This window comes from Phascolarctos cinereus, unplaced genomic scaffold, assembly GCF_003287225.1.
Source record: "Phascolarctos cinereus isolate Bilbo 61053 unplaced genomic scaffold, phaCin_HiC Scaffold_3;HRSCAF=262, whole genome shotgun sequence".
NCBI lineage: Eukaryota > Metazoa > Chordata > Mammalia > Diprotodontia > Phascolarctidae > Phascolarctos > Phascolarctos cinereus.
The window spans coordinates 169934808-169950771 of record NW_027555736.1 but is presented as its reverse complement, the minus strand read 5'-3'; the positions used below and the strand labels follow the sequence as shown (position 1 = coordinate 169950771).

General features: G+C 44.9%; 2 protein-coding genes across 3 annotated transcripts; one reads left to right on the top strand and one right to left on the bottom strand.

The window, feature by feature from the left end:
* The first annotated feature begins 52 nt into the window (after positions 1-52).
* Positions 53-10312, top strand: NOP9 (NOP9 nucleolar protein). 2 transcript variants are annotated; one of them, XM_020970612.2, is made up of 10 exons: positions 53-832; positions 1206-1646; positions 1898-2008; positions 2258-2399; positions 2506-2698; positions 2837-2977; positions 8881-9000; positions 9184-9420; positions 9646-9751; positions 10056-10312. In XM_020970612.2, the coding sequence occupies exons 1-10, from the start codon at positions 631-633 to the stop codon at positions 10211-10213; spliced, it is 1851 nt and encodes a 616-aa protein (XP_020826271.1). In that variant the 5' UTR covers positions 53-630; the 3' UTR covers positions 10214-10312. The 2 variants fall into 2 exon arrangements, with proteins under 2 accessions (XP_020826271.1, XP_020826351.1); XM_020970692.2 differs by having other exon boundaries at positions 59-392.
* On the bottom strand, positions 10286-15568 carry CIDEB (cell death inducing DFFA like effector b). The gene is made up of 5 exons (XM_020970989.2): positions 15307-15568; positions 14748-14892; positions 11441-11590; positions 10914-11104; positions 10286-10805 (listed from the first exon to the last, which is right to left on the bottom strand). Exons 1-5 carry the CDS (start codon positions 15363-15365, stop codon positions 10673-10675), a joined length of 678 nt encoding a protein of 225 aa, XP_020826648.1. The 5' UTR covers positions 15366-15568; the 3' UTR covers positions 10286-10672.
* Positions 15569-15964: the final 396 nt, after the last annotated feature.

The following is a 15964-nucleotide window of genomic DNA, read 5'->3' as shown; positions in this document are numbered from 1 at the left end:
CTCAGTTCCCGGGGCGTGTCGGGGAGCCAAAGTTCAGGCAGACGAGCGCGCGCCTCGGAACCTTTAGTTGAGTGGCAGAACACCGTGGACTCGAGCCCAGGGAGTTCGTGGGCGGGGCTCAGCCACTGAAGCTGCCTGCCCTTCAACTGAGCACGTAGCCTCAGCTCCCCGGGCGTGTGGGGAAGCCAAAGCGGTAGGGGCACCCTAAATTCAGGCAAACGACTGCCCGCCTCGGAACCTTTAACAGCGCTCCCCGACACTGCGGCCCCGGGACGAGAAGCGCGTGGGCGGGGCCCAGCCGCGGAAGCAGCCCGCCCGTCACCTGCGCGCGCAGTCACCGCCTCCGCTCCCGGGGATCGTTGAGCCCGGCCCACGAGCTCTCCTCGGAAAGGGTAACAGTTTTCCAAAACGCTTCGGACCCTGGCCCGAGAAGGGCGTGCACGGGGGGCGGGGCCCAACCGGCGAAGACGCCCCCTTCCCCCTGGGAGGCGGCGGTCGCAGGGCAATGACGGAAGCACCGCAGCGCCGAACCGCCATGGGGAAACGCGTTGGCGAGCGGCCTCCGGGCTGGGACCGCGACGCTCGAGGGACGGTGGCCAGGGTCCCAGGACCAGCTCTGCGCGTGCTCCCATGGGGGTGCGCCCACACCTTCCCCCGAAGGCCGGGCGCCGGCGGCCCGGTGGGGGCGGCCGGGCGCGGCCCGAGCAAGGCCCTGACCCGCGCCCTCGCCCGGCTCCGGCCCCGCACCCTCGTCCGGCCCCGGAGTCGCTGACCTACTTTCGCCGGGCATTGGAGGCGCTGAAGGAGACTCCCGAGGCCGGAGAGGAGCGCGGTACGGGGCGGCCTGGGGCGGGAGCGGGGTCCGCTGGGCTCGTGTGGGGGCGGGCGGGACTGCGGGGTGTGTGTGTGTGTGTGTGTGTGTGTGTGTGTGTGTCTGTGTGTCTGTCTGTGTCTGTCTGTGTGTGTCTCCCCGTGGTTCTCCTGGGATGGGGTCACTCTGTGGAAGGCAGGAGGCGTCGGAAGGGCGGGCCAGAAGGGAGGGGGCAGCCCGGGGTGATGCGGAAAGGGGGCTGGACCGACCGGGCACAGGCTCTGAGACTGAAGGAAGCAACCCTGGAGAGAGGTTTCTGTATCTGCAGTACCCTTCTTATCTCCCTCACCCCCACCAAAAGGAAAAAATAACTTTTTTTTCTCTCTCTTTCTAGAACTTTTGATACATAATGTGCTGAAGGAATTAGAGACGCAGGCCGTGGCCTTGGCCACAGATAGGTCAGGCAGTGGGATGCTGCAGGAGCTCTTGGTATCCAGCCCCCCGGGCCCACTGCGCCGCTTGCTGGCTGCTCTCTTACCTCATTTGCGCTCTGTGGCTTGTCACCGAAGTGGGGCCCACGTGTTACAGAGTGTCATGTTGCAGCTGCCCCGATTTCCAGAAGCTCTTGCCAGAAAGGAGGAAGGAGATGTAAAAGATGGAGATCCTGAGACTCTGGAGGAGCTGGTGATGAAGGTGGCATCAGAGGTGCGTGATGCCTTAGTCCTCTACAGTGGAGACACTCACGGCAGCTTCGTGGTCAGGACTCTGCTACAGGTGTTAGGGGGGACGGCCTTGGAGTCAGAGATAGCCAGACCCCGAGGTCCCCAGTCACTTGGTGAGTTCTCCAGGTTAGGGAGGTGGTGTTGGGATCATGATGAGACCTCCTGTGCTTATTTACACTGGGGAGGGAAAAGGGTTTCTCATCCTAGTTTGAGGTCACCTGGAATAGAGGAGAAAAAACAAAGTCTCCTAAAACTATAATATCTTCTTTAAGTATAACTCATGTTTGTTCATCTTTGGAAATTGATGGTCTTTTTGAAAGCAATTTGCTGTTTTACGAAGGCATATTTTTTGCTTTTCCTTCAGATGGCCAGCGGGCCCTAGTTCGGGAAGGGAAGCCAGCCAGTTTTGAGGTTCCTGATACCTTCTTGAGCTGCTTACAAGAACTGAGTTCCTGTTTTCTGAAGGATATTTCTGGTGAGGGGACTGAGAGAGGGCTTAAATCAGTAAACAGAACAAGAGAACACATTTTGCCCGGGGAAGGGGGTGGTGTTAATGTGAAAGGGGGAGGCATTGCCCCAGTCCCTTGATGGGACCTATGGAGGTAGTAGCTATGATTGTCCCTGAATTGCTTGTTTCCATTTCTTATTCTGTTTCCTTTTGAGGAATGAGGGTGGGCAAATCATTTGTGTAAGAAATTTTGTATGTTCCTGTCCTGTCTCACAGTGTTCATCACTGACAAGGTCTCCAGTTTCTGCCTCCAAATAGCGCTGCAGGTACTGCATCGGAGACTTCCCAAGGCTTGTGCTCGTCTTTGTGATTCTGTGATCAAATACCTAAGTACTCGAAACTCCTCAGCTGATGGCAGGTTAGAGGAATGCTTCCAGTCTCCATAAGTTGGTGGTCAGGATGTATTGTGCTACACAGGATGGAGCAGAATTAATTTGGATTTATTGCCATTTCTCTGTCCCTAGCCCTTTGCTGTTATTCCTACGGGACCAGACAAGCTCCAGACTACTAGAGCAGGTATTGCTGGTGTCAGAACCTCCACAGCTACAGAGCCTCTTTGAAGATCACTTCCAGGGGCAGCTGCAGGCCCTAGCATCTCATCCAATTGCCAACTTCCCCTTGCAGCGTTTTCTTGATGCTATTACCACCCCTCAGTTGGTAAGTGTGGTGGGATAGAGGAGAGTGGGGTCGGGAGAGCCTGGGGAATTGGGTTAAGAAGGTGAAGTTGGGTAGGAAAGTTGAATTGTACTTTGAGGGGTGGTCAGTGATTCATTCCGTGTCATCTTTTACCCTCAGCTGTCCCAAGTGTTTGAGGAGTTGAGTCCTGCCCTGGAAGGTGTGCTGGCACAAGGCCACCCAGGTGTAATCATTGCCTTGGTGGGTGCCTGCCGTAGAGTTGGGACTCACCAGGCCCAGATTCTGCAGTTGCTGCTGGAGGTGGGTGAGGTATAGCCTAGACCTCTGCCGTTCCCTTATTTCAGATACCCCTCTCAGGTCTTACCTCATTTATTCTTTTCCCTTATGGCTCCAAGGGCCCTCATGACCCAACAGTGCACAAATGGAAAGAAAAAGAAGGCAGAGAAGGCACAGATAAAGGCTAGCTCACTGTCCCAAACAGAAAGCAAGATTTCAGACTCGGAAGGGATCTCAGAGGCTAAGTCCAACCCCAACCCATCCACGAATCCTTTTCATGCTAGTGCCAAGTAGTCATCTAACCTTTCTGAATACTCTAATGAGGGAGACTTGCTACTTCCAAGGCAGTCCATGGTATCTTCTGATGGTTAATTCTTGGAAAGTTTTTCCTTACATTAAGCAAAAATCTCTTTTTCTGCAGTGTCTTCCCCTTTTCCCAGTTCTTCCTCGCAGGACCAGGTCTAGTCTTTGCACATGACACTTCTTCAGATACTTGAAAACAGTCCTAGTTCCTTTAGTGAATCCTCAGATAGTGTGTTCATCATTTTCTTTGTCGTTCACCCTTTAGATAATGGAGGGGTTTTTAAACTGGAGTTTCTAAACTTGTTTTAAGAATATTGTAACTTTCAATATAATTGACTTCTTTTACAGTTTCTTGTATTTCATTTTGTGTGTTTCAAAACATTATTCTGAGAAAAGGGGTCCATAGGTTTCACCAGACTGCCAAAGGGATCCATGACACAAAAAGAGTTAAGAACCTTTACTTTAGATGCTCTCTAGCTTGTCAGTGTCCTTCCTAAATTGTAGCACTTAACTGAAGACAGTGCTCCAACTATGGTCTGACCAAGGCAGAGACTAGCAGAATTATCATCTCTGGTTCTGGACCTTGTACCTCTCTTAATCGCAACCAAAGATAACATTAATGTCTTTCATGTCACACTGTTACCTTAAAGCTTGCAGTCTGTCAATACCAATATCCTCCCCTACTCCCCACCCCTGATCTTTTTTTACGTGAACTGTTGTCTAACCATGCTGCCCTTATACTCTATTTTTGAAACTGATTTTTGGACCAAAGTATAGAATTTCATTTTTATCCCAGGTAAAATTAATCTAATTAGATTGGGTTCATCTCTCTAGCCTTTAAGGATCTTTTTGGATCCTGATTTGGTGGTGCAAGATGTTCATTAGCCCTTCCAGTTTTATGTCATTGGCAGATTTGACAAGCATGCGATTTATACTTTTATCCAAATCATAGATAACATGTTGACTAATGCCGAGCCAAGGACAGATCCTTTGGGTGCTCTACTACAGATTTCTCCATAAAGATAAATGTGCTTTAAATGCTTTGTCAAATTGTGTGTAATAGCTGTTCTCAAAATTTTTGGTCTTAGGACCTCTTGACACTCTTAAAAGTTATTGAAGATCCCCACAAAGAGCTTTTGCTTATGTGAGTTATATTTACTGCATTAGAAATTAAAACATCTCAGAATTATTATGAAAATAGTTTTGACCTCGAAGACCCCCTGTAAGGCTTTCAGAGTCCCCCAACACATCCGTGGACCACACTTTGGGAACCACTGGTCTGTAGCCTCCTGATTCATGATTCTACTTATCCTTTTTAAAAATGAAATGAGATTATAACTGGCATCATGTATTTTTGATGTAGCCATCCTGGTCCTTAGTGATTACCACTTCCTTTCCTAACTGCTTACAAACCACTCATTTATTTAATAATACATTTTAGAATCTTGCATTTGCCTGGCCTATAATTTGTAGGCTTCACCTTCTAACCTTTTTCCCCACTTTGGTAAATATGATATTGACCCTTTCCTGGGTCTTTGTTATACATAACCATTCCCCATAATCACTGAATTATCACATCTGCTGGTCCTGTCAGTTGTCTCATGTATGGTTCATCCTAATATGGTCATTGAATTTATTAAAAGCAATTGGCTGAATACTTATAGCCTCTTCCCTTAGTTTGCATTGTCTGTTCCCCGTGAATCATTATTTTTCTGTTCTCTTCATTCCAAAGATCTTTCCTTTTTGGAAGAGAAAACAAAGTAAAAATTGGGTAGTTTTCCTGTCCATCCCTTATCACACCATTCGTCCTGGGCATTGGTCTTCTTCTTTATTTTGTCTTCCTTCTGCTCTCTACCATAGCTAAAAAGAAGCCCATTTTGTTTCAGTATTCTTCTGCAGCAGCCTCAGTTTTTGTTATGGACTTCAATACTCCTGACACTCTTCTTTACCTGCTCTTGTTCAACTGTCTATTCATGAAGTAGTGTCTGACACATAGGCATTTAATAAAGGCCTAGTGATTGATTCATTTTTTTAAAAATCTGACTTGTTTGGTGATTGTCCCTCTAAAGTCACAATGTTTTCAGACAGTTTCCATTTGTAAGAATAATTTCTTCTCTTTAGAATTTTATTTTTAATAACTTCCCCACCCCTCTGACTTTTTCTGTAGAATTTTCACATTGACTCCTGCCTTTTCTTTGTCTGAATCCTTTAAAATATGATTTCCCAAAATCCAGGGTGTGTCAGACTGCCTGGGCTTTCTTTCATATTTTATATTGAATTCTAAGATTGGGTGATCACTTGTTTGTCATCATTTCTACTTCCATTTTAAGTTTCTCTTTGTCAGAACCCTTTCCACAATGGCAGTTTCCCATTATTTTTATTAACTTTTTAAGAGTGAAGTCATTTAGACAAATCAAGATTTTATCAGCTGCTTTGCTTTTTTTTTTTTTTTTACTTTTTCAACATGGATCCAGCTAAGCCAAATTCTCCCATCATTACTAGATCATGGCTCTGCCAAGTTTGTGGTGTTTTCTCATACTTCTAGCCTAATAGCTCCTTTCTGGGTGGTCTACAGTATATTCCTGTGATGATATTGGTTCCGTTTCTCCACTCTTGATCCTTACTCAAGTTCTTTCACCACATGTTTCTCCCTACAAATTTTTTAATTTCTTCATATGAGCATATCTTCTTCATGTAAAATACTACATCACTGCCCCTTTTATCAATTCTGTTCCTTTTGAATAAATGTCATTCTTCCATACTCATATTTCAGTCCTGTCATATTCCAGTCCTTCCAAGTCTGCTCAAATTTGCCTAGTATCTCTAGTTTACCCTGTTTATTACTCATCTTTTGTGTATTAGCATAAAGGCAATTGAGGCCATGGAGTTTTTAAAAAAGGAGGAAAAAGCATAATTGATCCAAACATTGAAAAAGTCTGAAATATGTGCTGTAGTAATACTTGTGGACCTCCCAAAGGGGTGGATTGGGAGTATCTTCTTATCTCTTCTTTTGATAACATTTGTTTTTCATAACTTTGCAGTACTCACTTCCATTTACGTTGTTGTAGTCATCATTGTGTTAGTAAATGCTCTGGCCATGATACTTGGTTTGGCAAATATGTGGGCAGTTTAAAGCTCTCTTGATCAGATATGAAAGACTTCCAAGTAAATATATTTCATGGCTCCTCATAAGATACATTCCATCCAGAGCCAAAGTCCACCATTCTAATACCTTAAATCATGGTTTAGAAATCTATATCTTATTCTCTTATTCAGCTGTTCACTTCCTAGATCTTACCTACTCACAGCTCACAGTAGTAATGAAAACTCCTTGCACCCCCAAGGACTTCAGTGTGTTCCTTAGAATTTCATAGTTATCAGTGCTTTCTAGGTTGCTTTTAGCAGGATCATTTATCCCCACATGAAGCACTTCGAGTAGGAAGGGTCATCAGATTGATAAACCCTGGGAGGTTCTCAGTTGTCCAGGGTACATGCCTTGGAGAGATAACAGACTTCTTCACTGTTAAAAATATCAGGCTGATGAGTAGCTAACTCTCTTTTTCCCCTGATTCTTCTAGCTATTAACTCTGTGATCTTTCTCCTAATGGCATCTGTGGTTCCACATCATCTTTTAATGGAACATAAGAAGCTCCTTCTTTCTGGGAGTTCCCAGCTTTCTCTTTTGCTGCAGGAATAGCATTGTGTTTATTATTTGGCCCCAGATGTTCAATAGTCATTCTTCCCTTCCTTCTCTTGTGTCACATACTTTGAAACTCCAGCCTCTTGATGGCTTCCCTCTTTATTTTTTTTTTTTTTTTTTTTGGTAAGGCAGTTGGGGTTAAGTGACTTGCCCAGAGTCACATAGCTAGTGTTATGTGTCTGAGGCCAGATTTGAACTCAGGTCCTCCTAAATCCAGGGTCAGTCCTCTATCCACTGTGCCACCTAGCTGCCCCGCTTCCCTCTTCCCGCTTCCCAAGCTTTTCTTTCTTTCTTTTTTATTTTCTCCCAGAGAAGACTTTAATTCCTTGATAACCTGAAGGTCAAGGATTTGTTCCTTTAGCCTTCTATCTCCATTAAAACAGAAACAAACTTGTATCCCAGTTCCTTGGTAGTGGTACAAATGCTTTTGCACAGGCTGTTGTCTATGTGTGAAAGGCATTGCCTTCTTGCCTCTCCCTCTTAGTACTTATAAAGGGATGGGAACTGGACCTTCGATTTTATTGTTTGGGGAGCTTTCTGATGAGGAAACTCACCACCAGTATAGTTGGGCACCTTCTTAGTCCAGGAATGTTTCCTAGGGCACTGAATGTTAAATTAATTGATCATAGAGCTAATATGTGTCAGAAGTGGAACTTGAACCTAGGGTCTTCTTAGCTTGGAGGCCAGCTTTCTATCCATTGTATTTGTTGGTTGGTTTTGACATTTTTGCTGGCAGCTTTTAGCTAAGCCTGATTTGATCGGCAGTTAGCATATTCCTGCCAAGTGTTTTTTTTTTTCCACCCTTCCCTTTTATTTATTTGTTTTTTAAAATTTATTTTTAGTGTTCAGCGTTCACTTCCATAAGATTTTGAGTTCTAAATTTTCTCCCCTTCCCTAAGATGGTGTTCATTCTGACACAGATTATACATATACATGTTAAAACATATTTTCGTGTTAGTCATGTTGTAAGGAAGAATTAGAACCAATGGGAGAAACTACAAGAAAGAAGAAACCAAAAAAAAAAAAAGAGAGAGAGGAAATAGTGTGCTTCGATTTGCATTCAGACTCCATAGTTCTTTTTCTGGATGTGGATAGCATTTTCCATCATGAGTCTTTTGGAGTTGTGTTAGATCCTTGCATTGCTGAGAAGAGCTAAATCTATCAGAGTCATCACACAGTGTTGCAATGTTCTCCTGATTCTTCTCATTTCACTTAGCGTCCGTTCGTGTAAGTGTTTCCAGGTTTTTCTGAAATCTGCCTGCTCATCATTTCTTATGGAACAATAGTATTACATTATATTCATATACCACAACTTGTTCAGTCATTTCCTCAATTGATGGTTATCACTTCAATTTCCATTTCTTGGCCACCACAAAAAAAGCTGCTGTAAATATTTTTGTACATGTGGGTCCTTTTCCCATTTTTATGATCTCTTTGGGATACAGAACTGGAAGTGGTATTGTTGGGTCAAAGGTATGCACAGTTTGATAGCCCTTTGGGCATAATTACAAATTACTTTCCAGAATGGTTGAATCAATTCACAACTCCACCAACAATGCATGAATCAGAAGCAACTCTCAGATATCCTCAAGGGATTTTATTACTAGTAATGCTGTATCTAAATCTTAATCACCCTCTGCCACCCCCACTTTCTTTTCTTCATTTCTAGTTCTTCTGATGCTCAGATATATCCTTATGCTTCTCTGGATGCTTTGCTTTCTAATCCCCCTTAGTAAGGATTCTTAACCCTTTTTGTGTCATGGACCCCTTTGGCAGTCTGGTGAAGCCTATAAACCCCCTTCCTATAATGGTATTTTAAATGCATAAGAAAGTTCATGAACTTTAGGTTAAGAAACCTTGCCTTAAAGTGTGTGGAGAAAGAGTTTTCAAACCCGTGGTGTATCCTTCCTCTTTATACCTACAGGCATTCCACTGTGCAGAACCCCTATCCCGGCAGGTGGCATGTGTACCCCTGTTTGGCTCCCTGACAGCCTATGAAGTATACTATGGACTAGAGGAAGAGGATGTACCCTCTGAACACAAGGTGAGGTGGGAATTCTGAATGGCTAACAGAAGCAGATCCCTTGATTCTTAGGAAGAAACTTGTATTTTAAACCCTTGACCATAAACAGTTGTAAAGTCTCTGGCTTTTAGAAATAACTAGAAATGGGGCTAGACCCTCACTTAACATTTCTGACCCCAGATTTAATATTTCTTTTTTCACCAGCTAGAGGTGGCTGCAGCCCGGCCCCTGGGGGAAGTGACTGTTCCTGGGTCACTGTTGCTTCAGCACCTGCTTCACTTCTCAACCCTGGGCCCTGTGCTTCGAAGTCTGACTTCTATGGAAGGACCACAGCTTCTGGCCCTGGCCCAAAGCCCTGCTGGTTCCCACGTCCTGGATGCTGTGCTGACTAGCTCTACTGTGACCAGAAAACAACGTCGCAAAATCTTACGGCCTCTCAAAGTTAGTCTTTCTGCATCCTTCCTTCATTACTTTCCTATTCCAAACTTCCGGTTTTTCAAATAAGATGCTCTTCCAATTACCTGGCTGTTTTGACTGAAACCTTTGACCACTTTCTGTACCAGAGGACAAACCATATTGGGGACCACTGTTTCTCTCCCATGCCCTCTTTACCTTCTTCACCTGAGCTGTCCTTGAGACCTGTTTCTCCTGTTTTTCCCTCCCTAGGGACACTATGTGGCTCTGGCCTGTAGCCGTCATGGCAGTCGAGTGCTGGATGCCATCTGGAATGAAGCAACTTTGGGGACCCGGAAGGAGATTGCTGCTGAATTGGGTAAATACCTGAGCTTCTCCTTGACCTTCCTTTTTCTTGTTCAAGTCATCTGGGCACCTGTGGGAATGGGATTAAACTCTGGGTAACAAGGGTAGTCTGGATTTGAGGTCTGCAAACTTGCTATTTGCAGCCCAAGTTTCTCATCTTCTGGGTTTCAGGGGTAGTGAAATGTCAGCTTCATTCTAGGACCTGGGTCAGGGTTAAAAGAAGAGAAAGGAAGCCTTATCCTAGGCAAGGTCTTTACTTCAGGCTTGGGAACCTAGCTGCCTGGTGATTGTGATGTTGGAAGTGGTTCTCTTCACAGGGGAACAGAACCAGGAGCTGATGAGAGATCCCTTTGGCCATCATGTGGCCCGAAATGTAGCACTGGGCACTTTCCTGAAGCGACGAGGAGACTGGGAACAGCAGCAAGGAGCAGTGGCCAAGCGGAGAAAAGCCCTGAGCACCATACTTGGAGACTGAGGTCTTTGGACCTGGGGATGGAGCAGTGCTGGGAGGGGGAACTGGCTTAATTTGACTGAGACATTCTAATAATAAATATTTTTGTATTTTTATTTGAAATGAGATATGTAATTTTTTTTTCCTTCCCCCCGAGGGTGGGGGAAGTGGCAGCATTAAAAGGAAAAGGGGGATGGAGTCCTTTGGGGACATACAGGGAGGACTCCTCATCAGGTCCAGGGATGTTCAGGCATAGGGAGAAGAGTTGGTAGGGGATTTAGAATATAGCCCCTTCATAAGTGGTGGCTAGCTGGGGAATGATGGGTGTGGCGCCTTCCTAGGAAACAGAGTTGAATAGAGAATATTAGGTATGAATGTTAGTGGAGAGTTTGTCCATTTTAGCAGTTAGGTGCAAATAAGGAGACCCATGTCTTCTCTGTTCCATGCTAAATCCATCTTTAGATTGAGGATGGGGCAGAGTACTTAGTTGGCATGGAGCTGGTGTCGATGCTGCCACTGCTCGGCACCTTCCACTACGTGGCGAAGGGTGGATGCAACACCTAGTAGCATGTTTCCCAGCCCATGCAGGATCGTGGAAGTCCACCGAAGGAGCTCTCTAAATAGAGAAGTCAAAGGGAAAGAAGTCAGAGGGGTGGGGGACAGGGGTGGTGGTGCCACTAGCCAGTCTTAGGGGTGAGGAGGATCTAGAGTGTTGTTCACTGACCTGAGCACCTTCTTGGGACCAAGTCCTTGAAAATCGCAGCTCATGGAGTACAGCCCATAGAACGTGGCCTTGATGTTGAGGCTGCCGAAGAGGTCCCGGGGGTTCTGTTTATACACATCAAATGTGATGCTGGCAATGTCTTTGCTGTGCTTTGGCTTCTCCCGGCCCAGGCCGTATGAGAGCATCCCACTCTAGAAGGATGCCATTGTGATCAACAGAACCTCCTGACATACCACCCCAAATCCCAACAAACTGCCCTCCGCTAGATGTACAATTCCTTGAACTTCCACATGGGGGCCCTTTCAGATTGTCTAGTTCCCCACAACTCTCCCTCACCTTCCCGCCAATACACGAATTGCTGAACTTCCCTATCCACCTCTCCATCTTTAGAGCATTCCCCTGAGAAGCAGAGAGAGTAGCAGATAGTAGGCTCTCCCGCTGGGGACAGGAGGGCCAGGCAAGGTGGTAGGATTGTAGGAGTGACTGCATGTGTCAGGTGATGCAACATCCTTGTGTGGAGCACTCACTCTGACAGGGCTCCAGTTCTGTCCCTTCTCCAGGACCATCAGGCTTGTATCATCCTCCAGCATCTGGAAGAATTCTTCACTCTCCACACTTGTCCCATCCTCCTCTAGCACCAATGTTAGCACACCACTCAGCAGCAAGGTCTCAAGTGCCTACCCAGTAAGGAAGTAGGGAAGAAGATACTGTCAGGAACTCCTCTCTTCAACATCCTTTGAGATCTATTGGCTAGTCTCTTTCCCCATCCTGAATCCCATCCAGCCTTAAAAACTGCTATTGCTTTTTCTCTACCTCTACCTTTTTCTGTGCTATTCCTTTCTTTGGCTTCTGTTTCCAGCTGTCATCCCCAGCCACCCTGAGGACACACCCTACCTGGAGCTCCCTCCTTTACTTCTGTGTGCTCTTCTGTGGTTCTTTCTACCTCTCCCCTGCAAAGGTCTTCCAAGAAGTACCCTGGAATCAAGTGTTTCTGTTTTCTCTTACCAGCAAGAGCATGTGCATTTCCTAGCTTTCCCTGCTTTTAACAGTCACTGCCTCTGACATTTACTCTCCTATCACCCCCCATCCCCACTGTTAGCTTGCAGTCTGATGGTACCAAGAGATGGTCAATCCCTTTAGAGCGGAGTCAAATATGAAATCTGCTGGTTACAACACGCTCAAATGCTGTCCAAACCAGATTAAAATGTCACTGGGAAACAGTTAACAAAATAATACAATAGAACATAGATAATGAGGTTTTCTAAGTCAATAGGTGGACAGCAGGGATCCTTATTATTTATGAATGATTTAGTGACCCGTTTTTTATTTGAGTTTGACACCATTGCTCTAGAAGTGACCTTGTCTGTTTCCCTGCTGCTGAGCATGATAAAGGCCTCGGACTCTTGCTAACTCTATGACCCTGGTCAAGTCACTTAACCCTGTTTGCTTTAGTTCCCTACCTGTAAAATGAGCTGGAGAAGGACAAGTGGACAAGCCACTCTGGTATCTTTGCCAAGAAAATCCCAAATGGGGTCACAAAGACTTGGACACAACTGAACAACAGCAGGCATGATAGTCCCTAATTCAGTTTGAAGGAGCAACATAGCACAGTGGAAGAGCGGGGTTCAAGTTTAGACTCTGCTCCTTAATATCTACATGACTTTAGACGAGGCCTTTCTGATCTGTCTCTTCATCTATAAAATATAGTCTCTGATGTCTCTTTCCGCTCTAAATCTATTCATGGCAATAGTGTCTCTTGCTTTAGGTTTTTCTTTGCAACCTGGCTTCCAACCTTGTTACTCAACTGAAACCTCTCTCTCCAAAGTCACTGAAGTTCTCTTAATTGCCAAATCTGATGGCCTATTCAACTTTCCTGACCTCTTTGCAGCATTTGATACTGTTAAGCACCCTTTCCTCCTAGATACTTTTGCTGGGTTTTGGTGACTCCTGGTTCTCCTTTTTTGACTCATCATCAATCTCCTAATTGTGGCTTATACCCCAAGGTTTTGTCCTGGTTGCACTCTCTGTCTCCGTCTGTCTGTCTCTCTCTCTTTCTCCCCTCTTCCCTTACTCTCCTCTTTCTTTTCTCTCTCTTTTCTTCTCTCTCCTCTTTCTTCTCTCTCTCACCTCATTAGGTCCCATAAGTTTAATTATCTGTGCAAATGATTTGACAATTGCCATTTCAAATGGATGTCCCATAGACATTTCAAACTCAACACAGAACTCTATCTTTCTTCCACTCCACCCCACAGACTTACCTCTCTTACCAAATTTTCCTATTTCTATTAAGTACACCACCAGTCTTGTAACCTTGGCGTCATCCTTGACTCATTCTCCCTCACCCTACATATTCAAGCAGCTCCTTATTTCTACCTCAACACTTCTTGTGTCCATCTCCTCACTCCTTATACCTTAGTTTAGGCCTACATCACCTCTCTGCTGGACTACTGTAATAGACTTTTTTTTTTGTGAGGCAATTGGGGTTAAGTGCCTTGCCCAGAGTCACACAGTTACTGAGTGTTATGTGTCTGAGACTGGATTTGAACTCAGGTCCTCCTGACTCCAGGGCCAGTGCTCTATCCACTGTGCCACCTAGCTGCCCCTGTAATAGACTCCTAATTGACCTCATTGCCTGAAGTCTCTCCTTGCTCCAATCCATCTTCCACGCAGATGACAAAAGTGATTTTCTTTAAGTACAGATCAGACTATGTTACTCCCCTACTCAATAAACTTCAGCGGCTTCTAGGATAAAATATAAACTCTTTCACTTGACTATAAACTCCACACCAAAAGGTTGGGGTTGAACTATCTCACCTTTCAGCTCTTATAATAGCTGAAATGAGGTAGCCACCTAGGGTATAACACAAAGGGAGGGGAAATGAGATAATACTTGTAAAATCCTTTACAAGTGGGTCCCAGCCTATTTTTTCAGCCTCACTATACATTATTTCCCTTCCTATTCTTAATCGTCCGGCCAAAGTGGATTTCTCTTAGTACCTCACACAGTATGGAACAACCTCAGGTTGCTGTGCCTTTGCTGGTCATCTTCCATGCCTGCAATGCAACGCCTCTTCACCTTCACTTCAAGACTCAGTTCAAGCAGCAATTTCTATCTCCATGAAGACTTTCCTGATCCCCCCAACTGCTAGTACCTTCCCTAACGTGTATTAACTCTCATGTTTATTGAGTACTTATTCTGTATTCTTATATATGTAAATATTGTCTCTTCCCTCTCTGCCTCCCTCCCCCAATAGAATATCAGCATCATTTGGCACATAGTTGCTTAATAAATGTTTATTGGCTATTTGATTGATTTTTAAACTTAAGGTAAGAAGAGCCTACACTCTCTCTCCTGCCAGTGTTTCATACCCCATCACTTTCACACTGTCTTTTAAAAATCTTTTTAAATTCTACTTTTATTAATGTATTTTTTCTACTTTTAGCTTTATTGATGTTTTGTTTTTGCATTACATATAATTAAAGATTACTCCTGATTTGTGGTAAAACTAATAATATAATGAAAGTTGAAAGTTCATGCAACTAAAAATCCAAACATAAATCTGTCTTCTCTCCCTTTTACTTCCCACCCCATTGGGTGAAAAAAAAAAGCAAATTTCTTGTAACAAATATACATACCAAGCAGAACAAACTCCCAGTGGCTGTACGTAAAATGTCTATGTCTCATTCTGCACCCTTAATTCATCCTATCTCTGTAATGGATAGTATATTTGTATATCTGAGTCCTTTCTACTGTACTCTTTCATGTTCTCACCATTCTTTGGCTAAAGGACCCAGATTTATGGATGAGAAGACAGGTGTTCAGGCCCCACTCACTTTGTCAAGCAATTCTTGGCGGGTGACAGCTGTCAGACCTTTTCGAGTGGACCGTTTATGGTCACAGACACGGAAAGGACGCTGGGGTGGAGGACCTGAAGTCCAGACCCGACGACCAAACTCAGAACCAACACTGGATACTGACCTGGGAGTCAGAGGAAAAATGTCAGAAGTGATCAATACAGGGCATAGGGAGAAGGGCCACAAGTATTGGGAGAAAACAGGTTGGAGGTGAGGGGAAAGTGGGAGAGAGAGTTTTGAGACAGTCTTACAAAAGAAAAGAAAAGGTGAAAATATCATAGTGGGTAGATGAACAACTTGAGGGAGTAGGTGAGGGGGAGAGCATAACCACTATAGAAATATGAGGTGGGAAGAGGTGGTGCTGGGAGGGAGAGACTTTTCAGTATGGCATAGATGGGATAGTCTGGATGGACTAATTGGGAGCATAGAAGGGGGAATATTTTTGTCTAGACCATAGTCCAGCCTATAGCCCATATTTTCTTTACCTGATGTTGGGGGGTGGGTGGGAGAAGAGAGGGGATAATAGGAAAGGACTTACCTGAGCAGGGAAGTAGGGTTCAAGGCTGAGATATAGTCCTTGGCCTTGATGTATTCCATGATCAGATGAGGTGGTGGTAGAACTACTCTCTCCTACAGTTTTCTCTCGGAGATTCCTCCCTTGGATGTCTGATTCAGAATCGGGGCTTGGTCTGCCTCTCAGTAGAGTTGTTGATTTCTGTGACCTGCCCTGGGGTTTAAGCAGCAGAAGAGGTTGTGGGGAATGAGTCAGGGTCGGACTCTGGCCCCCCTTGCCTGGATAGGAAGTAGGTCAAAGTCCAAGAGGGCTGGGACTTGGGGGGAAGAGAAAAAGGGAGGGGCCTGGGGAGAGTTGGGACCTTGATGTTTTCGAGCCAAAAATGGGAGGGAGAGGCAATTGGGAAAAGGGAACAGTGATTTGGTGCTTATCTATCTATTTCTTTGGAGGTCATTTCTAGTGACATTTTCTGCTGGGCCCACAACCTACTGTTCCCCACTAATGGCCCTCTGTTTGTTGTAGGGTTTGCTTCCACCTGCTGGAAAAGTTAAAAACTACAATTTTCAAGGAAAAGTGGGATGGGGAAATGAGGTCTGCAATTTGAGAAGTTTACAGACTTGGGCAATATAAGGGATTTGTTGTTAAGTTTTATTTCAGTCGTGTCCAACCTCATTTGGGGTTT